The 22,675-nt window shown below is 41.9% G+C and overlaps 3 protein-coding genes across 3 annotated transcripts; all 3 read left to right on the plus strand.

Annotated features, from left to right (window-relative positions):
* The first annotated feature begins 1,772 nt into the window (after positions 1 to 1,772).
* Positions 1,773 to 6,724, plus strand: skor1b (SKI family transcriptional corepressor 1b). The gene is made up of 7 exons (XM_068739630.1): positions 1,773 to 3,512; positions 3,884 to 3,977; positions 4,101 to 4,205; positions 4,306 to 4,365; positions 4,672 to 4,746; positions 5,961 to 6,035; positions 6,627 to 6,724. Exons 1-7 carry the CDS (start codon positions 1,773 to 1,775, stop codon positions 6,722 to 6,724), a joined length of 2,247 nt encoding a protein of 748 aa, XP_068595731.1.
* A 1,195-nt stretch (positions 6,725 to 7,919) lies between these two features.
* pias1b (protein inhibitor of activated STAT, 1b) lies at positions 7,920 to 16,358 on the plus strand. The gene is made up of 14 exons (XM_068739102.1): positions 7,920 to 7,943; positions 9,084 to 9,516; positions 9,635 to 9,719; positions 9,890 to 9,937; positions 10,777 to 10,867; positions 11,610 to 11,744; positions 11,862 to 11,967; positions 12,382 to 12,455; positions 12,651 to 12,811; positions 13,196 to 13,317; positions 13,416 to 13,602; positions 13,720 to 13,859; positions 14,184 to 14,221; positions 14,340 to 16,358. Exons 1-14 carry the CDS (start codon positions 7,920 to 7,922, stop codon positions 14,706 to 14,708), a joined length of 2,013 nt encoding a protein of 670 aa, XP_068595203.1. The 3' UTR covers positions 14,709 to 16,358.
* Positions 16,359 to 16,717: 359 nt separating this feature from the next.
* morf4l1 (mortality factor 4 like 1) lies at positions 16,718 to 21,064 on the plus strand. Its single transcript, XM_068739336.1, has 12 exons — positions 16,718 to 16,812; positions 17,605 to 17,651; positions 17,749 to 17,816; positions 17,905 to 17,991; positions 18,263 to 18,340; positions 18,656 to 18,681; positions 19,156 to 19,247; positions 19,452 to 19,553; positions 19,685 to 19,773; positions 19,872 to 20,044; positions 20,498 to 20,582; positions 20,663 to 21,064. Exons 1-12 carry the CDS (start codon positions 16,773 to 16,775, stop codon positions 20,745 to 20,747), a joined length of 972 nt encoding a protein of 323 aa, XP_068595437.1. The 5' UTR covers positions 16,718 to 16,772; the 3' UTR covers positions 20,748 to 21,064.
* The last annotated feature ends 1,611 nt before the right edge of the window (positions 21,065 to 22,675 follow it).

The raw sequence follows: 22,675 nt of genomic DNA on the forward strand, positions 1-22,675 counted from the left end.
TTTTTAATTGCGGATTGTGAAACGACAGGGGAGAGAATCCATCTGAAGAAGAAAATTACGGATTCAGATTCAGAATACTATAATCCGAAGGGGACTTTAGGAGTTCTATTTCCATCTTTAAATCGGACCTGCTATGTAACAAAGCAGCGTTATTCAGTTTATATAGGGTATTATATGATTAATAGACGCATTGTCATATTCAATTTTTTTTTGTTCAGGTTTTTTTTTTTTTTTTTTACATCAAAATATTAAAATGAACATCTTACTTTCTTCAATGACCATGTGCAATTTGTCATTGTTTCCACGCAGCTCTGTCTGACCCAGGTCAACGAGCAGCAATGTGTCCAGTTACCTTCATCAATATTACATCAGCGCTCGGCGCCGAGCGTGTCAGGTGAAAAAACGATCAACCTGCAGCTTGATTGACGGTAGAAAGTTGAAAGCTCGCCGCTTTATGGCGCAGGGCTTTTACGCATTGTTCCTCCGTCTGTGTCTCCTATATAAGCTTTGAGAGAGAGAGAGAGAGAGAGAGAGAGAAAACAGAGCCCGGACCATGAAGAGTGACCTTTAGAGCAGCTGCTTATTGTCAAAACGCATGTAGCAGACGTGTAGCTCGTAAACGATGAATCCGTGGGAACGCAGCACGTGTTGAAGGCCTGTGCGCCCAGGCAGTATTTGTCAGCGCGGGGCCCGGCTCAGGGCGCACAACAATGCGTTTTTGTGTCCCTGCTGCCAAATCCCACCACGCATAAAGCAATAACTTCAGGTGCAAAATAATTAATCCAATGACACAATCGGCTAAAGAGTAATGAAACTTGATGGTATGTTTTCTATTTTTCATTTCGCATGTTTTTAATAGGCTGAACGGGTTTAGTCGCCGTGCTTGCCCTTTGTCATGCAGACCTTCAGGCTGCAGGACCGAGTCGAACCATCTTCATTGGTCATGAATCCATAGTTAATGCAGAGTGGGAGTGCCTCGCCATAAGTTTTGCCGTCACTTGATTGCTGCCTGTGTCGTAGTCGTAGAGGGGGGCGGGGGGGCACCGTGCCATGTGGACACCGCTGCAGCGCTGAGGCAACACAAACCATCCGCACTCACCGACGGCGGGGCAGAGAGAGAGAGGGAGAGAGAGAGAGACGGGAGCGCAGTGAGCAAGAGCAAAGCGGTGCTGCATGCGTGCACGGATAACCGCGTCCAACCGCATCAGCATCTTCAGCATCCTCCAAACTGCAGAGCCCGAATCCTCTCATCATCACAGCGTTCTCATTCCGGACCAGGAGGAGCTGCGTCGCACATTGAAGGTGAGTTTTGTATAAACTGATTTATGATGCGGGATGTGTTTGTTTCGCGACTTTAAAATGTCCATCACAACGTTTGTTTGGGCTCAACCTGTTCAAGTTGCATCACGATGCATTGTTCGCACGTGGATTCAGATGACAGCTGTTATTTGTAAAAAAAAAAAAAGAATGACATTAAATGTCAAGTGCGGGGATGATTCTGACATCAACGATATGTCACAAACATTTTCGTGAGGGCGTGTTTTTAATAAATAAAATTAAAGATAATCGCAACAAAATTATGAATCTGTATTTATTATTATAATTATTATAATAATATTCTGTCCTCGTGTCTGTGTTGAGTTGATGGGATAATAGCCTGGAAAATACTAAACTCCACATGGTAAAGATCTTCTTGTTAACAGTTTTATTTAAATAATAATAATCTTAATTTTATGTTAAACGTTGTCTCTGCAGCATCCAGGCCTCCCAGAATGGACTCCGTATCTACCGGACGAGACTCCAGCTCCTCGCCGACCTCAAAGCAAGAACTTTCCTACCGCAAGAACCTGAAGCCCAATCAGGTCGGGCACACGGTGCTGTACGGAATACCGATCGTGTCTTTGGTGATCGATGGCCATGAGAGACTTTGCCTTGCACAGATCTCTAACACCCTTTTGAAGACTTACAGTTATAACGAGATACACAACCGGCGCGTAGCGCTGGGGATCACCTGCGTGCAGTGCACGCCTGTCCAGCTGGAGATCCTGCGGAGAGCCGGAGCGATGCCGATCTCCTCCAGGCGCTGCGGGATGATCACCAAACGCGAGGCCGAGAGACTTTGTAAGTCTTTTCTGGGAGCTCATTCACCCCCAAAACTTCCAGAAAATTTCGCATTTGATGTGTCCCACGAATGCTCCTGGGGGAGTCGAGGGAGCTTCATCCCGGCCAGATACAACAGCTCCAGGGCCAAATGCATCAAGTGCTCCTACTGCAACATGTACTTTTCGCCCAATAAATTCATTTTCCATTCTCACCGCACGCCGGAGTCCAAGTACACGCAGCCAGACGCGGCTAATTTCAACTCTTGGAGGCGGCATCTCAAATTAACAGACAAAGCGGGCCAGACAGACATATTACACGCGTGGGAAGACGTGAAGGCCATGTTCAATGGTGGCAGTCGTAAGAGGACGTTGCCATTCAACGAATCGGGGCCCAGGTCTCCGCTCAAAGCGCAGGGACCGAACCGACCTCGTGATTCACCGGAGACGCCTGCCAAAATCCTGAGTTGCGAGGACAACCGGGGCGGCATGGCGAGCCCTCATGCGCGCAGCTACCCGGTCATCCCCGTGCCCAGTAAAGGCTTCGGAATGCTGCAAAAAATCCCGCCGCCGCTCTTCCCGCATCCGTACGGGTTCCCGGCGTTCGGTCTGTGCCAGAAGAAAGACGACAGCCTGATGGGGGAGCAAAGTAAAGCCGGCCTCCCGGGCGTGCTGTGGCCTGGCACCAAGGACAGCGCCTACCACTCCTTCCCCATGTTCTGGCCCGCGGCGGGCGCGCTGCCCATGCCTCCCTACCCCCCGCAGGCGCAGCACAAACCCCTGCCGGAGCTGCTGTGCGCGCCGAGGCCGGCGGACATGGACGTGTCTGAGCACAGCTCAGACCGCAGCGCCAACACGTCAAAAGACAGCATGGTGGAAAACGATCGGTGTTCCAGCACTCAGTCCGCGCGTAACGAAGACGACAAATCCGGGGACGAGGCGAGGCCGCTGGAGGGGATTATTACGCCACGGAAAATCAGCTACGTGTCCGCCTTCAGGCCCGTCATTAAAGACGCGGACTGCATCGCCAAGCTGTACGGCAACAGAGGCGCGTACAGCGGCGGTCGCACCGGTTATTTATCTCCGGATTTTTTAAGCGAGAGTTCCAGTTACCGATCTATGTCGCCCGGTGTGGACAGTGAGGGCGAGCCGGATGTGGACGTGGGGACGAATAAAACACCAGAGGAGGAGGAGGAGGAGGAGGAGGACTCCCGGCCTCTGTCCTCGGTGTGTCCTCGGACTCCCCCCGACGTGTCTCACAGTGTCTCTCCAAACGAATCAGACTCCAGGGCCATGCGGGAGAACCGCGGGATCGATTCCCAGAAAACGAGCGCGCACGTGGCGCAGTCCTCCGACCGAGAACTGCAGAATAAGCAGATATCTGAGAAGCACATAGCCGCGTCTTTGTCTGAAGTGAGTGATTTGTAACTGAGTAAAAAGCCTCATGGTCATAAATGAAGGTGTAATATTTCCGTTTCTTTCTGTGGAATGTGTGTATTTTTCAAACAGATATATTTACGAGTTCTTGTGGTGGTGGTGGGTGTGGGGGGGGGGGGGGGGGGGGGTTGTATTTAATGTTAAAACTGTAAGCGCTGCAACAAAAGCATGTCACGTCACAGGAAAAAAAAAAAAAGCAACGACCTTTCACTCCTTTAATAAAAATATACAGACTTCAACTAAGAGTATATTTTCAGTTATTAATTTTAATTAATTATAATTACTTTACAGGAACTCTTGTGATTTTTTTTAAGAGCTCAAAGAATTGGTGATTCTTTCTCCTTTAGGTTTGCGCACCGGATAGAGGAGCGCTGCGACAAAGGAGCAGCCCGTCTCATTTTAGAGCTGCAAGTTACCAAACTGGAGAGCTCACATCAAACGGTTAGACTCTCTCTCTCGCTCTCTCTCTCTCTCTGCTTCTGTTCAAACATCTATCAGCTGTAGAAAAAGGATAAGAAGAGACAAAAACAAAGAAACAATCACGTCGATTTATTTTCTCTTAAGATGAGAGTCCGAGAAAAGAAGAGCCGTCTTCCACAGTGGAGGAGATCGAAACGAAATCTTTTAATGAACAAAGCAGCGAGGAGCTTCGGCGAGATCCAGAAGAGGGTAAGTTTCGTCGAGGTCAGCCGATGTGCCGTAAAATTCTGCTTTAAGAAACGGGCGTCTCGCCCCGGTGAGGAACGTAATTTATTTTCTGTGTATTCAGCCGAGGACGCGTCATCCAGAAATCTGCTCGCACAAAGAGCCATACAAAGTCTGGCAAAAGGTAAGAGCGTGAAAAAGAAACATTATTATTATCATTATTATTATTATTATTAGTAGTAGTAGTAGTAGTATAATATTAAATAACATTTTAGTTAATTTCTTACTGAATTTCAACGAAATGAGACAATCAATTAGTTTGTTTTTGTATTTTTGTCAAATTGATTTCGTATTTGTCCCCAAATTTTATTTTTGTAATATTTTTTACTACTTGTTTAGTTCAGGAAGACCTGCTCTAAACTGTCTGTTGTGATTTCAGAGCCAGAGACTTTCCTCCTCAGACATCCCTTATTTTCTGTCTGTGTTTTAGCGGAACTGCAGAAGCAGCTGGAAGAGCAAGTCGAGCTGAGGAAAAAACTGGAAAGAGAATTTCAAAACATGAAAGGTAAGACAGAGACTTCAACGGAGCTTATGCCACTAATCTGGATTTAGATCACAGACTGGAGTCTTGTCGAGTCAGGCCAGAAACACAAATGCATGAACAAATCCACCTCAGCAGCGACCTGCATGTCCTCTCTGCAAAGCAAAAGCTGCAGGGCGCCGTTCTTCTGACAATAACCAGGTTATCTCCCCTGGGGTTTTCAACAGCTCTTTTAACCTGAAGTGAAAGAATTATGAGTTTAACCTTTCATCCAGAAATATCCACATATTGTCAATTCATGTTTAATATTCCTCTCTATGCATTGAAGAAGTTTTTTGTGACTTTTAGTGCTTAATTTAATGTACAGCAGTAGCAAAAATGACTCCCATGTAAAAAAAAACTGCCGCTGAAACCCATGCATAATTCATCATGAAGTTGTTTGAATTGGAGGAAATGAGGGACTCTCCAGTAAACTCAATCATCTTCTTAAATATCTTAAATATCTGATCTTAAATACTGAAAGAAAGAAAAAGTCTCACCTGCTCAACTGTTGCCCTGCTCCTGTTATTGCTTGGACATTTTATCCCAAAATGGAGAATAGTTTGACTTTATTGTTTAACAGTTTTTCAAGCTGTATTCATTATAAAAACACCAACAAAATATTCAAAACATTTCAAAATTTGTATTTGACTGTAAAAAGCAAGAGCCTCGTGGAGAACAATTCCTCTTTTAAAACGCTCATAACACGTAACACATAAATAACAAAAACCTTATGGAATTTCACTGTGCTATTTCTACACATTGACAGGTTTAACTTTAAACTTTAGAAATTAAGTTCCTTTTGCTCCATTCAGAATTTCTTCAACCCATAATATTATTTAAGTTTTAAAGTTTAGACCATTTACAGTGAATTACTTTCAGAATGGTGTAGCCTGCATGGATTAAACAGCGTCCTGCATGTTTATTAATCCTTATTGGACGATCAGCTCAATGCCTCTGGCCTCTAAACTAATTTATAAAGTGGACTTCCTCCATTCTAAACTCACTTCATTCTTCATGGGTTTGTTTTATATTGATTTCAACGTTTGTAACAAAAAAAAAGAACAACAAAATGTCATTTGGGGGACAATTGGTGCGTTTTTAAGGGTAAAACTGGCTAAATGCTTTTATTGATAGTGTTTTTTGTTTGATTTGATCACATCTCTGAGCCAAATCTTTGTCTGCCGTTTGTTCCTCAGATAATTTTCAGTGTCAGATGAAAAGGGAGCTGTCCTACAGGGAGGAGATGGTTCAGCAGCTTCACATCGTCAGAGGTGAGACCAATAAAGCAGAGGGAGCGGATTCAGCAGCGCCGCGACGCGTCTCCTCCACGTTCCACCGCGGGGTTGCGCGTTTGCTGCCGCGTGTCCGACGTGATTGATGTTGACATCCAGACGATCGTGCAGCATTAGTGGGAAAAGCTCTCAGAAATGTGGCCTGTTTCCTGAGCATTCATTGTTTAAAGGCAGGTTTGTGGCTGTCACAGTGTTTAAACCGCAAAATAATAAATATAGTTCCATCATTTAGTTTATTTCTGCGCACATGAGATCAGATAAAATTGGTTTGGCAGAAAAAATAAAAAATAAAAACAAGAGTTGTCGGTTTGATATGCAGATTATGTATTATTCAGAGTTTGATCTACATGCACGATTATCATGGCCCAAAGTTCAAACGTCTCCAGTGCAGACTAAACCTTCATCTTCTAAAATTGTTTAGCAGAAGTTTGGATGAAATTACCTTATTGTTGCATAATTTATGCTTTTAACTGTACAGTATATGATATATATCTATATATATTTTTACCAATTGCTTATTTAATATCAGGTGCGTGTGCATTATTGATTGCTCTATCTCCTTCTTCATAGAAGCTCACGACGCTTTACACCATTTCTCGTGTAAGATGTTGACTCCTCGCCACTGCTCCGGATCCTGCTCCTTCAAATCTCCTCTGCTTCCACCCTGAACCGCAGGTTGCAAATACTGGATCACCCTGAACACGTCTAACTAATACGGCGTCGGTCCAACTCAAAAACCTCAAGGGGCTCAATTAAAATAAAGGTGAAACTTCTTGTAATATTTATCTCCATACCCCTCAGCATTTATGTAACCATCTTGGAACTGTAACCATCTTGGAAATTTACTGAAATTATGCTATTAATTATTATTTTGTGGCAAAGTGCAATGACGATGTATGTGATCTGTAATAGTTGTTGTTTTGTTCTTATTCTTGTCAACTAATCGCTCTTTATGTGAATTAGCCTACTGCTTTTCCCGTGTGGCCAGTAATCTCTGGATGTTATGCACTTTAAATGAGTGATGGGAATTAACGTTAATAGCTTGTGCATTGAAATAGGCATAAATTGTAATTATTTGCGGTGGTTAAAACCATGCCTATTTGTTTTATCAAGACTTTAAAACACTTAAGTTAGTATAGTTAGTGCACATTGTATAGGGAAATATTCTATTAAGAGTAGCCTATTTGTTCATGTTTCCATATCTAATGAATAAATCATTTTATTCAACTGAAAGTGGATTTTTACTCTCAGTGTGTCCATATAATTCACTCCTCATGAATTATCCGACCCATTCGCATGAACCTCTAATTTATAGTGGATTTCTGAGGCAATTTATTTGACAGAGCAAAGAGAAAAGGCGTTCAAGTTCTATGAAAAGTACTTTCATTTGACAGTCAGAGGCAGCAGCACCTTGTTATTTCATCAAGTATTTGTTCGATTCATTGAATGACGGGCAAGCACAAGTTCTCAAAGAGGCGACATATTCGAATCGCAGCTCTTTTCTTTTTAGAATAAACACTAACAGACAGTCCGGATAAAATAGTCAGAAAACCCTCGCATTTAGAAAAAAAAGTATAGTACATTATTTACATTTGTCCGACATAAATCACTCAACAATTCTTAATGGGCGTTGATCAACATAATTAATTTTCTATCATCAATTAATCGCTGCAGTCCTAACGAACACAATTTAATTTCTCCTCGTGTTTCGACTACAGAGAAGTCAGTAGAATAAACTTCCCATAGTTATTTCTGTTGCAGCAGCGCCACCTGCTGTTTGCTTTGAAGACAAGTAATTTCGAACTGACGGCGTCCGCTGTCCCTTGAGAGGGGCTGTTGCGCATGCGCATCTAATGTAACAAGATGGCGGAGAGTGCGGAACTGAAGGTAAAATAAGACCCTAATTTAGCTTGACAAATAGCCTTTCCACCGAGATTTTTTACTTCAGATCATAGCGACGCATTTCCTTGACAGCAGAGACCAACTAATCCCTGTTATGAACTCATATACAAAATAAATGCTGAGCGATCGACGCCGGACGAACTGTTAGCTGATTGGCTAGGTCGTTAGCATTAGCTTTGTTATTGTTGCCGACGTTTTCGGCTACGCTATGCGGCTCGCCGGCATGTAAGGCCACACATTGCTTTTGGTAAATTATGGAAACAACATTCATGTCAACGTTTAAAACCCAACACCACCGGCGCGTCAGACACCCAATTTGACTAGTTATCCAGTTTGCGGACCGGAATGTCTTGTTTAAAAATGGGCTATGTCTACTCCCTGGATGGCAAGCGCGAGTTAGCTTCTATTAGCGGTGTTTATTTTTGATGTGACGATAAGATAATACTATAAATATAGTAAAAAAATAATAATAGTCCAGTTAGTTGTAATATTGCCATATTGGCAATGCAAAAATACCCCCCAAAAATAATTGAGAGTAGTTGCAGTGCAGATGAAGTGACTTAATTTTATAGCCACAAATTTTCTTCCAATCAAAGCTAAAGGAACTGATAAAGGACAAGATCTGCATTCTCTCTCTCTCTGTTGTTGGTGCTCTGAATGTATGGATTTATTGATCTACATTTCACTTGGTTTGGGCATTGTACTAACTTGCTGTTTAACATAAATAGAAAATGTTTCTGATAAATTATTAAAATTCTCTGCTTTGAATTGTTTGAATAAGATCTTGAAGTGTCTTGGTCACCCAGAACTTACTGTCATCTACAAATATTTGTCATTTTTCTTTTAGCAACAATATTTTGAAATGGTCAAAGAAAGCGAACCACTTTTAACTTCTGGAAGTAAACAGCCACTGAAACCTGAAGTCCTGGTGCCCCACCGGTTACACCGATAGTTTGATGAATATAATAACAAAATCAAAACAAACTCCATCCATCCATGGAATGCTCTCACAATTATCCTGTAAATTACAAAGTTTCTTTTATTAAGTTTAGTTTCTTAATTTCACAGTATGATTGTATTTTAGTGTGTAATACACCATTTTCCCCGCTCTTGATTTTTCACCAGCAAATGGTAATGAGCCTTCGAGTTTCGGAGCTCCAAGTGTTGCTGGGATATGCGGGACGGAATAAACATGGACGTAAACATGAACTTTTGACCAAAGCCCTTCACCTAATCAAGGCTGGTTGCAGTCCTGCAGTGCAGATGAAGATCAAAGAGCTCTACAGACGACGCTTCCCAATCAAAATGGTTTCACCAGTGGACCTGGCTCTGCCCGGAGTTCATTCTGCCTCCAGTCTGCCTGCTGGTCTCGCTCAGCTGGGATTCGACAGCCACGGTTCCCCGTCACCTTTACTGCCTGTTTCTTTGCTTGGTCCTAAGCATGAGCTCAGTCTGCCTCACCTCCCCTCCTCGCTGCACCCTGTACATCCTGATGTCAAACTCCAGAGATTGCCCTTCTATGACATGCTGGATGAGCTCATCAAGCCCACCAGTCTGGGTAAGTCCACCATTTCCTGTTGAGCTGTGTTTGTAGTGGAAACGCTTGTCCTTGGGCACAGAGAATTAAATGATGGGTTCCTCCTCTGACGGGCTTGTTCTGTTCTTTGTTTCTGCAGCCTCAGAGAGCAGCCAGCGGTTCCAGGAAGCATGTTACGCCTTCGCTTTAACACCACAGCAAGTTCAGCAGATCAGCAGCTCCATGTGAGTCACAGTCGTCAGCAGTCAAAGGGATGAAATGAGACCAAGGAAGACTTTTATTTTTCAATTCACTTATTTCATGATGTTGAAAGTCATTGTTATTTCAAAGAGACAATTGTGTGAGTAATTTGTTTTGAAGTTGTGTTGAGCTGTTTCCTTTTCAATTTTCGTAGGGACATATCTGGGACCAAATGTGACTTTGCTGTTCAAGTCCAGTTAAGGTACATCAAACATCTTTCTCTTTTAATCAGGTCGTATGTTGGTTTGAATGAATTCTGGGTCTGTTGTTAGCTTCGCAGTTCTGAAGGAACCAGGACTAATCGTGTCATTTGTGTAGCTCTTGTTGTTCTTTTAAGTCACAACTCGTGCATGTTGTAGAACCTCCTTGGTGTCTGGTCTGGGTTTCTGATTCAGACATAAGGACTTAAAGCAATCACCCAAGTTTTAACTCCAGCTGGACTTTATTTTTATGTATAGTAAATGAGAACGAGAGGAATCAACGTGAACTCACCACGAGGACCGACTCGGGATGGAGAAATGAGGATTCTGGCTCTGCAAGATTTAATTAACAATAAACTTGAGTTACATGTAAAAGCAAACCAAAAAAATGTGGCGAAATATTACTAGATACTAATACTGTCAAAATGCAGTATTGGCAAAACCTTGATTCAATGCAATGGTGGCACTTTCACTATTGTAAACACTTCACGGTTGAATTTGTGGGTCTGGTTTTTTACATCGTCTAATTACATCCGTGATCTCACGTCACACCTAAAAGCGAAAAGGATCCGCTTTGTTCCTCGACATGGAATACCCAACAAGACCGAAAGGCATTTGTGACAGATGCATAAATAAACATTCACTGTTTGGATAACTGCCATCCTTTAAGAAGTGCTCTCCTATATCATAGATGGAGATGGCTGTACTTGTCACATCTGAAATGGTAAAAGCAAGCAAAGCCCACCTGTTATTGTGAACGTGACAAGCTAACAGAAACAAATTGCTTTGAGTCACTCGGCATTCAAGCTCACCGCTTCTGTTTTATTTTCCTCATTTTCAGATTTTGTTTATCAGAGACAAGCTGTCCCCAGGAGGATCATTTCCCCCCCAATCTATGCGTGAAGGTCAATGGCAAACCCTGTAATCTTCCGGTGAGTGCAGACAGTTCAAATGAGAGAACTTTGTGCTGGGCCAAAATGTCCCAGGAAAATTAAGGGAATTTCAGTCAAAAAATAGCAATTCAGAGAGACGGCCTGCATTACCAGCCAAAATAATCTGATTACCTGCTTCTCAACAGTTTCATTCAGTTAATAGAGTCCAAGTTGTGCTTGGGTTCAGACCTCGTGCTGCTCACTCAAGGATTGTCCGCAGTATCGTGTTTTGCTGTTTATACCAAATAGCTAGAATACTTAATTGCACATGATGATGATGATGATGAATATATTTATTAGATAGAATGTTAGAGTACAAGTACAGTCAAACAGTAGCATGTATTACAGTACAAGTACAGTCAAACATCCTGTCTAAGGGGAGCATTTCAAAAAAGTTAGTATAGTTTCTGAAGGTGTGTGTCTCTGCATCTGTTCAGTTCAGCATTCACCGGAGCCTCCAGCCGCTTCTTTTCCCCTCTTAGCATGTTCTTAAGGACAAGGATGGTGAGCGCGTAACACCAGTAACCTACTTTACGTTGCCGACGACTGGTTGGGATATGGGGGTGAAGATAAATCTGCTTATAATGCCAGTGTGAAAAGTCTGCTGGTAAATGTGAACGGAAGGGAATTAGTGACCAGAAGAAACTAAAGAGAGTTCCAAGTAATTTAAGTTAAACAAACAAAAGAAGAAACTGTAGCAGATTCTCTGGTTCATTGTTGGTCCTTGATGTTTTGTCTGCAGGGATATCTTCCTCCAACCAAAAATGGAGTTGAACCAAAAAGGCCCAGTCGCCCCATCAACATAACCTCTCTGGTCCGACTGTCAACCACAGTCCCCAACACGATTGTGGTGTCATGGACCTCAGAAATTGGGAGGGTAAGAAGATTCAGAAAGCAAAATTATACACCCGTTCAAAGTGGCGTTGCAAACAGGACACGAGTTTCCCCCCCTGCTGATTGACGTCACTCTTTATTTTGATCTCTGTTTGATCAGAGTTTCTCCATGGCGGTGTATTTGGTGAGACAACAGTCGTCTGCGGTGTTGCTGCAAAGACTACGGGCCAAAGGAATCAGGAACCCGGACCACTCTAGAGCGCTGAGTAAGTTGTGTGTGAAGCCACTAAATGTGTAAGAGAGGAGGAAAATCACAAGTTGACTTCCTTCGTGAAGTAACGTGGGTGCATGTTTGCCGCCAGTTTAATCACATGGTCAAGTCAGAGGAAGTAAACGGGGCCGGGAAAAAGCTGTTCAGATTTATGGGGAAGTTCCTTTATTATTTGGTGCCATTTGTTACAATGATGACGTGCATTTTGTTCCATAATATTTTTGTTGATGTTACATAGAAGCGGTGCCGTCATCCCATCTTGATGATTCTATGTCAAGTTCTTTATATTGTTGTATTCTGTATAAATTAATCACGGCATAAATACACAAACAAATCCAAATTGTGCACACTGATTTCAGTTATATTTATTCTATTTAATTTTTGTTCTCATGCTTTTCCTTTCTCGTAGTTAAGGAGAAGTTAACGGCTGATCCAGAGAGCGAAATTGCAACCACCAGTCTACGAGTGTCTCTCCTCTGTCCTGTAAATACTCCACTCTGCTGCTTAATAGATCAAATCATCTGTATTTTCGTACTTGTATGAAATAGCCTGCCAGCAAATCATCAAAAGGTTGCTTGGTTCTTTATAGACGCAGCATCCATGTTTTATAGTGCAGCTCTGCAGGATGCGATGCTTTTCTGAGCCGTAACATTTATTGTCTGCTTTTTTTGTTTAAAGCTGGGCAAGATGAGGCTGACGATTCCTTGCAGAGCGATAACGTGCTCTCACCTTCAGTGCTTCGATGCTACACTTTATATCCAAATGAACGAGAAGAAGCCGACCTGGGTGTGTCCGGTGTGTGACAAGAAGGCGCCGTATGAGCACCTCATCATTGACGGGTGAGTGGAACGCCGCCTCTGTATGGCTTGGTTGGTTTAGGCTTGCGTTGGGGTGGAGTGAGTGAATAACGTACTGTAGTTCCTGATTACCAAAGTGTACAGGCATCTAATGCCTAATATTGGTTTCGTTTACATATAAATTACTGGCCCGGAGTTTGCTTTCTCCACTGACACACATGAGAAGTTGAGAAATTCATTGAAAGAGGACACGATGAGAGAGAAAGAGAAGATGCTGTGATCAGGATAGCAAGAGCATTGGAAGCAACTAATTGGAAGAAGAAAATAAACAATTGATTAATCAGAATTGACCAGAATATTTCTCGATTAATATTGAGCTAGGAATTAGAATTGCAGTTTATATAAAGTAACGGCCTCTTTTCCCAGGTTGTTCATGGAAATCTTGAACAGCTGCTCTGACTGTGATGAAATCCAGTTCAAAGACGACGGCCACTGGTCACCCATGAGATCAAAGAAAGAAGTAGAGGACGTTACTGCGTCTGTTAATGGTGTGGACGACGGTATGCGGCTCACACGTGACAGATTCCTCGAGTCAACTCTTCATTGTGATTCGCTAGTCCATTGTGATTTCACTTTTTATTTCTAGATACATCTCGGGTAGAATCACAGGAGCAGAAACGGGGGCCATCGAATGATCACGGCAGGCAAGTTGATGTGATTGACCTGACACTGGACAGCTCCTCAGAGGACGAGCTGGATGATGAGCCACCGCCCAAAAGGGCCTGCCCCTCTCTGTCCCCTGTGACCCCCGTGTCCCCGCCGTCAAACAAAGGGTGAGCCTCTAAACCAAGCAGGAAGTGATGACATTCAGAGAGCTTTGTGCACAGTTCTTTCACTTGATATCTTTTTTTTTTATCACTAACGTGTTGTAGCATTGTTTTACTTCTCAGAGCCTCGAGCCTCCACAGCCAAGCCTCACCTGCGAGCAGAGCTCCCAGTATGCCATCTGTAGAGACGAGCTACATCCCCCCGCCGCCACCTCTTATCCAGGACTATCGCCACTACTATCACACAACTAGTGACCTCCCAGGTAGATTTGTTACTTGCCTTACAGGATAGCTTTAGGTTTATTGAATCTTTCTCAAAAGCATTCAGGCAAAGTGAAATGATTGGCCGAGCCTGAAACAGGCCTATTACATTCTCAGTCGCGACTATTTGTCTTTTTAATCCTTGTTTGCTGCCTGTACTTTTACCTCATGGAGCGTCCTCATCACAGATATATACCTCATTCTGTATTAACACAGACTAAATAAACTTGTCTTTGAACACAGTTTGTTTGTTGTTGTTGAAATAATTCCTTAAATATCGAAAGTGAATATCAAGAGTGAAATAAACTGTCTTCCTCTTCATACAGATCTCAGTTTCTTCTCCTTCCTCCAAGGCGACAATCAGGTATTTTTACCTAAAATGACTTCAATTTATATTGGAAATAGCTGAAGTTCGGCAGCACCATCTGGCAATTTACGTTTGATAGGTTTGTGAAACTAGTCCTTCTTCTCTCCCCTGGTAGCATTACAACATGGTGATGGCTGCCGCAGCAGCTGCTTCGGCCTCAGACGACCACGACCTACTACTCAACCGTTTCCTTCCTTACGGCTCACCTCCGATGTTGCGCGAACCGCCGGGAACCCCCGGTAGCAGTACACTGGCAGCCACCAATGGAAGCAGTAATAGCGGCAGCACAAGCAGTTTGGTGTCCTCCGGCAGCCTGCGGGACCGCGACAAAGACAGAGACAGAGACAGAGAGCGAGACAGGGACAGGGACAGGGACAGGGACAGGGACAACCACACCATCTCGGGATTGTCACGGTCTTCGGTGGAAGCTGTAGCGGCTGCAGCCATTTACGGCTCCATATCTGACGTTATCTCTCTGGACTAGAGCCACGCAGAACTGAAAGACAAGGGAGACCCCGAGAACGGGATGTCTTTGTAAATAAGGAAAAGAAAGGGGAAAGAATACAGTGCTATGTACAGAGAGGAAAATCTATTTTCAATTTGACTTATATGTATATAAACTTGGGACACTTCTTGTCCGGTGAGTTACTTCAGTTGATTTTTTTCTGTGAATACTGAAGACTTTTTTCACACCTCTTTGTGTGGTCCTTTGATTACAGTATATTGTACCTTTTGTACCTGGTTTTTACAGTTTTGTTTCGATATTCCATGACAGTGACATTATTTCGTGATAATGTTATGTGCACAGAACTCTATGAGCTGAGACCTCATAGAACAAGATATTTAGACAATAATGAAAATGGGCATTGTTATAGATGTATAAAAGGGTAGTCACATCCAAACAGGAAAACGTGTAACAGTTTCTTATATCTTCTAAATGGCATTTCTGTCATGTTTTGACAGCAGAAAGACCTCGCCATTTTTTGCCATCACTGTAGACTTTTCTGTAAGACATTCATGCTGTGGTCATATTATTTTAAATAATTATTTATGATGTAAGTTATATTAGTTGTATGTTGTTTTTAAAGAAGTATTTCCTATGCCTGGAGGAAGTGTTGCCACTAGAATTTCAAGAGCAAATGCTTGATCCTTTTGTTGTCAACTTCACTTGTCTCAGTCAAGGTAAATATGAACAATATTGTAGAGTTCAGACTGTATCTCAACTACATATGAAATGGAAGTAAGTCAGTATTGTCAGACTAGGCTTTTTCAGCTTGTGAATGAATGAATCCAGTCCAGCAGGCAGCCTTCAGTTGTCACGTCACAATTGGACCTTTCTACACCTCTGAGATTTGCTATGTTGCGTATTTGTCTTTTAGCATTTTTTTTGGTTTTGCATATTTGAAAATGTACACAGAAAACCACAGTGAAGTGGCCAGTCAGCACATTTCTGCTCCGCTTTTCAAGACAAGGCTATTTCCTAGTCCCCATAGACCTGTGGTAATTAAGTGTATGCCTTAAAATATTTCGAAATTCAATTGTTGCGATTGGATTATTAACTTGTCGCGTTTGGTTTTGTTTGATTTAAGCACTTTTTCATTTAGAAGCTGTGTGCAGTTTGCACTTCAAGAGTAGATTACAGCATTAGCAGTTTCTGCAAATCACTTGAAGGCTCTTGTGTCAGTGTTATCCTGCTCTTGGGTTGATACAGGATGCACAGCTTGGAGTGTAACTGCAGCAGGAGTTAACTGTGATAGCTTAAACTCGGACAGCTTCACAGCCTGCATTTTGGCCCCGAAGGTAGAGGTTGTTATGGATGACTAAGCTCCGGTTACTTTTCTTGCCTTGTGCTTACAGTTAGCATTATTTATTATCATATATATTTTCAGCATTTGTTTGATTTGTGGATATGCATTGCTGTCATTGTATGTGTATGTTTCTTTTGTAATTATATAATTAATGCTATTTAAAGACGTCCTTGTTGCTTGACATGCATTGTAACATTTTCTGTTCCTGTCCGTTTCACTATCAGACGATGTCAACAACTCAATAGAGGCTTTGATCATTTTTGAACGGCTACGAGATCTACTGTGCAGTTTGATATTTGTAAGAATTAAACAGATATACAAAAGTACATATTTGTAGTTGCTCTACCGATTGTCCTGCAGATGTGTGTACTGTAGGATGTTTGAATTTACTTTTGATTTTGTCAAAAGATCATTTTTTTAACACTTAAGTACAGCACATACCTTTCACACATGCGAATAGGCTACCAGCGCACTTTGCAAGCCACATCTTGAAATATATATTTTTTAAAAATACAACTGATTCTAAAAAAATACAACTGATTGGAATAATAAATTAACTAATAAAAATTATTTAAAATATGAGCGTTTTTAGCTCGGCTTGCTTTCTTGTTTTGAGACTCATCCCAAGTCGCGGTTTTACTGCGTCACCACGTAGTGATGACGCTTTTAGATAGCGGCGCCGTTTCAGATTGGAATGGGAGCTAGCAATTTTTCCCATTTTTTGATAGTTTAATCCTTGAATGGCGCCGAAACAGGACCCGAAACCTAAATTTCAAGAAGGTAATCCGTTGACTGGTTTAATTTGAGAAAGATTCATTGAGTTGCTTGGTGCTGCAGCCGTCGTAAAGGTCGGAGAAGCTAGCTTCATCAAGGCAACCCTGCCGCCATCAAGATGCTACCGTTGTTAGCCTTTGTTGTTGTTGCTTTTTTCGTTGTCACACTTGTTTCACATAAAACACTTTCATTAGATCGTAGTGTAACATCAATACTGACATTCCAGCAAAGTCCGCAGTTTGAAATTTTGACGTCTGTCACCGTAGTATCGGAAGCAGTACAGCTCCAAAATATGAGATAGCATTAGCTTCATTCATAGCCCCCCACCCATGTTCTGACACTTGGTCCTATATTATTTAAATTGTACTGCATTTTTGTCTAATATATGCATTGCGTATTTCAAAATGCAGCCTTATCAGTTAAACACTGTTATAGGTAGACTAGTTGGGTGTTTGTCTATGACAATGAGGCCTTATTTGTTCTATACTTGTGTTTCCTATTTTCTTTATTCACTATTCTTATGTTCCACTTATTTATCCTTTGATCCTGCACATGTACAACACTTTGTCTCAGCTATGGTTGTTTCAAAGTGCTCTATAAATAAAGTTGAGTTGAGTATGTAACTTGTATGACATTCGTTACAATGTTTATTCATGAACATCATTACTTGTTTAAAATAAATAAATGATCAGATTACTTAAAGTGCCTCATTATGGACTTTCAGCATTCCGAATAATTCAGCCATGTTTAATGTTTTATTTTGATTTCATGATTTCAATTTCCTAACGCTCTGTTCAGGTGAAAGGGTGCTGTGTTTTCATGGGCCATTGCTCTACGAAGCTAAGGTAGGCAGCCGTAACATGTCTCTGATCACGTAATCCTCGTCTGTGCCACACACAAAGTTATTTGATTGTGAATTGTATCTCTTTTTGGTTTTCTCAGTGTGTTAAGATAAACATCAAGGAAAAACAAATCAAATATTTTATTCATTACAGTGGGTGGAATAAGAAGTAAGTTTTCGGTTTACATAAGAAATATCCGAGAATGGACAGTGCAGATTTCTGAAGTGCTTTATTGTGTCATTGGTCTTTATTTCAGCTGGGACGAATGGGTTCCTGAAAGCAGAGTACTGAAGTATGTAGACAGTAATCTGCAGAAACAGAAAGAGCTTCAGAGGGCCAATCAGTAAGTCTATACAAAACTTGTAACTAGTTCTTCTATAATGTTCCCTCTTACCAATGTCCACAGACAGGGTAGCTGAGACAAATGATGCTCATGATTTACATAAAAGATGGTGATGGTATTATATTTTAGTATTCAGAAAAGACAAACCGGGGATTTTATCTGGAGGGTTAGCAACTCTACTGAAAACAGATGTTTGAAAACCAGCTGACTGACATTTCTGTGATTACATACTATGTTGTAAAGACATGGAGCTTGTTTTCTTTTATTTCAGAGACCATTATGTAGAAGGAAGAATGAGGGGTGCTGCACCGAATAAGAAAATACCTGCTGCACCGCTGAAAAATGATGTGTGAGTGGAACGAGCGTAACATTTGTACGTCACTACCCCGATACGGATGTCAGGTTATGGATGTGATTGCAGATGCACTAGTTGCAGTTCGTTAATAGATGTTGGCTACTTGTGCAGTAAAACCAGAAATCCAATCAGTTCAGCTGCATAGAGGTGTTCAGGAAACTGGAATAAATGGCCCTGACCAGCATGTAGACGGTGTTAACAGACCCTTCTGATTCTGGCAGTGCAAGTCGTTCAATTCTACCTTTCCTCTGCTCTGGTACCTCTCTCCAAATAGTTAACTTGAGGTTATTGGTTCATGTTTTATTGCAGAAAAACAAAAAAGAACAAACAAAAGAGTGAGTATGTCCTATTTTATATTTTCAAATATATTTTTCACCATTTAAATGCACAAATCCTGCAAATTATCATTCATCTGTTTGTTTTCGGTGTAAAATAGATGCTCTAGAACAGGGGTGGGCAAACTTGACTCACGGGCCACAATGGGTTCTAAAATTTGCCAGAGGGGCCGGGCCAGGAACAGATGGATGGAGTGTTTGTGTGAACTAATATAACTGGCATGTAAAAGCCATTGCATGAAAGGATTAGGCCTTTTGCATGTAGCATTTCAGGGAAAAGGGAACATGAATGAGGTTTAATTATTTAAAATAAAAACATTTTAATGATATAATTTGAGCAAGTTCTGCGGGCCGGATTAAAAAGTCCGACGGCCCGTTTATGGCCTTAGTTTGCCCATGCCTGCTCTAGAACCTGCCACTATATTTACATTTATAATGCTGCAAACAGTCATTCCAGAATGCTTGCGTCTGCAGCTCCTGGCGCAGGAGAAGGGACAAGTTCAGGAGGAGACCCAACCCACCCTCCTCGCAAGAAGAGGGCCCGTGTTGACCCAACAGTCGAGAGTGTAAGTTTGGGAATATGTACTTCATTTGTTTTAGTCGTGACATTTTTCCTCGGCTGTTCCTTGTGTGGAATATGAAATCATTTCTAGCTGTTTATTGGAAACGCGCAGGTTTACGGTTATTTTTCTGATATTCTGATATCTGTAAATGTTGACTCGTGCTGAGAAGCTCCCTTCCTGGACTTACATCTGATCCTGTCTGCTAAGGAGGAGACCTTCATAAATCGAGTCGAGGTTAAAGTGAAAATCCCAGAGGAGTTAAAGCCGTGGCTTGTAGATGACTGGGATCTGATCACGAGACAAAAACAGGTCAGTAACAAGTGAATTTAAAATTACTACATGTTTTTATTTTGCTTTTTAATTCATTAATATTGACAAACACTTATGTCTGTAACAGTTCTGAAGTGATTTTTGTGTGTGTTCTTGTTTAATGCCTTTAGCTTTTCCACCTACCCGCCAAAAAGAATGTTGATGCCGTTTTAGAAGATTATGCAAACTACAAAAAATCAAGAGGAAACTCAGACAGCAAGTAAAAACTCTTGTTGTCATGCAAACAGTGCAATAAATGACTGTGTGTGTGTGTGTGTGTGTCATGGAGTTTCACATTGTCTTTCCTGTACCCCACAGGGAATTTGCTGTCAATGAGGTGGTCGCTGGTGTCCGGGAATATTTCAACGTCATGCTCGGCACGCAACTTCTTTACAAATTTGAGCGGCCGCAGTACGCAGACATCCTGGCTAACCACCCAGATACAACAATGTCTCAAATCTACGGCGCACCCCACCTACTCAGACTCTTCGGTAAACCACTCTGCTGTGGTATTCATTGTAGAAGGGAGTGGTAGTAATGCATGTGTAGGTCTTCTAATTTAGTTTTTCTATTAGAATTACACAGCAGGTGTGTTACTATAAAGAGACTGTAGGTCAAATGCTGTCAGTTAAATTTTTAGTTACTTGTAGTGTGACAGGTTATAAAGTGATTTCTTGAAGCTGGACAGATCTTCAATCATGTTTTATTTTGTGATTTTGATAACTTAAAAACTTGTGATTGTGTTTGGAAAGGTAGAGTCGACCTTTTCGGGGTCATTGATCGAATAACATCTTCTAATTTTTACAGACTGTTCTTCAAGGGCAGTATGGGAAAAAAAAAAAAAAGGAAATGAAACGATCACGTTAAAAACCATAATGTGCTGCAGATGAATCGACTAAATGAGAGTGTGATTTGTAATCTTCTTCCTTTGGTTGTTGTTACAGTGAGGATTGGGGCCATGCTAGCGTACACGCCTCTGGATGAGAAGAGTCTGGCACTGCTGCTCAGTTATCTACAAGACTTCCTCAAGTGAGTTTCTCCAAATGTGTTCATAGAGCTCCTATAAATTCATCTGCGGGACGAATGTGTTAAACGTCGCTCCGTTCCAGGTATCTGGTAAAGAACTCTGCGTCGCTCTTCAATGCAAGCGACTATGAAGTTGCTCCTCCGGAATACCACCGCAAGGCAGTGTGAGCTTTTTTTATTTCAGGGTCTGGAGCCTCTGAGAGTTAAATTTTGGAGATGGCATCCTTACCTGGGTGATTTCACTACAAGCCTTCTGGAGAATGATTATGTGAGATCTGTTGATTGAGGGGAAAAGAATCCGAGGAAGATGTCCCACTAATCCCTGGACAAACAGATTTTCTTTCATGTGGAAAGCTGCTGACTTCGCTCTTCCTGTATCGGTATGTTTTTAAGTACCGCCTTTTAGTTTCTATGACGCTTTTTCGGTTTAGATGCGAGCTAAATTTGTCTTGTAGGCTGTCAACATTTTCTAATAAAAGACTTTCACCTACAAATTGTTTGCCTGTCTTTGCTTTTGATCTAATTTGAGATAACTCAGACAAGGAAGGCTGCTTTGGCCTTCTCGTCGTACACTGGGGATTTGGGTGTTTAGTTCTCGTTACAGACAGCAGTGGCTTCTCCAAATATATCAGTAGTTTATTTGCCTTAAATGTTCCGGCCTGTTTTCTCATGATGGATGTTCCTGAGAGGCTTCATGTTTGATCAGGAGCTTGAGAAACCTGAGTTGAGCAAATAATAGAGAAGTGTTACATTTTACTGAATTTAAAATTAAAGGGCTGGCCAGATGATATTAATTTGGTCTTAAAGTCTAGTTAAAATGAGATCTAAAGTTCCCAATAACAAGTGATATTGAGCCATATCGAGCGACCAGTGACAAAATGAAACATGACTCCTAATTAGTAATTTGCAAACAATGCTGCAGCACAAGAACAGTTTTTAGAACCTGTTGGAGATCTAATGCAGTGAGGACGTCGGCAGTCGTTTCAGGAAAATGTTCTTGAGCCCGTCTAATGTATTATCGGAACGATTCAGTCTTGCCACCTGAAGCAGCTGGAACATCTCGGCTCTGACACGGGTTCACGCCCAAGACCCAATTGAGATTTGATGCCGCTCTTTGCAGTCTTTGGTGTTCCTTATTACAGAAGGAACATGTTTTCTACTGAAAAAAGCTGAGTGGTTTGAAGTTTGAATGCTTTGCTTGTCAGGTCAACCATGACAAAAGAGTAAAAAAAAAAAAAAGCATTCTACTTAAGATGTCTCGCGCTCCACATGTTTGCCACGGATGATATGAGATGACTAGAGTGGAGCTATCCATCACTGTGCGACTGGACGTCTGGCGCTAACAGACTCGTAACACCTCCGCTGTTGAACCCAGCTGCAGCTGCAGACGTGGGCTGAGGCTTTTAAGGCTTATGCTTTCACGAAGGATTTCAAAGCAGTGTTTGGGCTGTTTCAGATGAGCACTCTTCTTCCTGTCCTGCTGTTGGTCCATTCATCCACTCCATCATACTTCAGCTGGCATTAGCTGCTGCTGCCTGATCCCGTCTGTCTTTTTTTATTATTATCTTATTTCAGCTTAGCTGTGGTTTCATGGCTGCAGCCAATATTCAGCCCTTTTCCTAGAAAGCGACATGTACTGTAATATAACTAAAACACAAACATGGTATTCTCACTGTGAAGTGGACATATGGTCTTAATTTAAACATCAAATTTGCCCCTGTGCTGTCGTTCTGTTTCGGAGCTTACTCCACTTCAAAAATACTTTCAAGCAAAGTGGTAAATGTGATCAAGCTTTGCGGTTGCATCGGCATATGGATGCCTGTAAGCTTGTCCCTCTAATAATTTGCTGAGATGATTGTCCTGCTCCAGTGGTCTTCTATTGCCGGTTTTGGAACAACATCCCAGTGATGGGAAGCATGTGGAGCAAAGAAAGGTAATTGTAGCCAGGCCATATATTCCCTTCCTTCTCTCTCCTCCCTGCACTAAATGTATTCAGCACAATCCCCTTCAGTCAGGCTCTTTTCCAATGTTGTGACTTCCTTGACGTTAAAAAGAGAAGCTAAATATTAGTTTCAGACTGACTTGGTGTCATCTGT

This window comes from Brachionichthys hirsutus, chromosome 5 (genome assembly GCF_040956055.1).
Source record: "Brachionichthys hirsutus isolate HB-005 chromosome 5, CSIRO-AGI_Bhir_v1, whole genome shotgun sequence".
In the NCBI taxonomy this organism is placed as follows: Eukaryota; Metazoa; Chordata; class Actinopteri; order Lophiiformes; family Brachionichthyidae; genus Brachionichthys; species Brachionichthys hirsutus.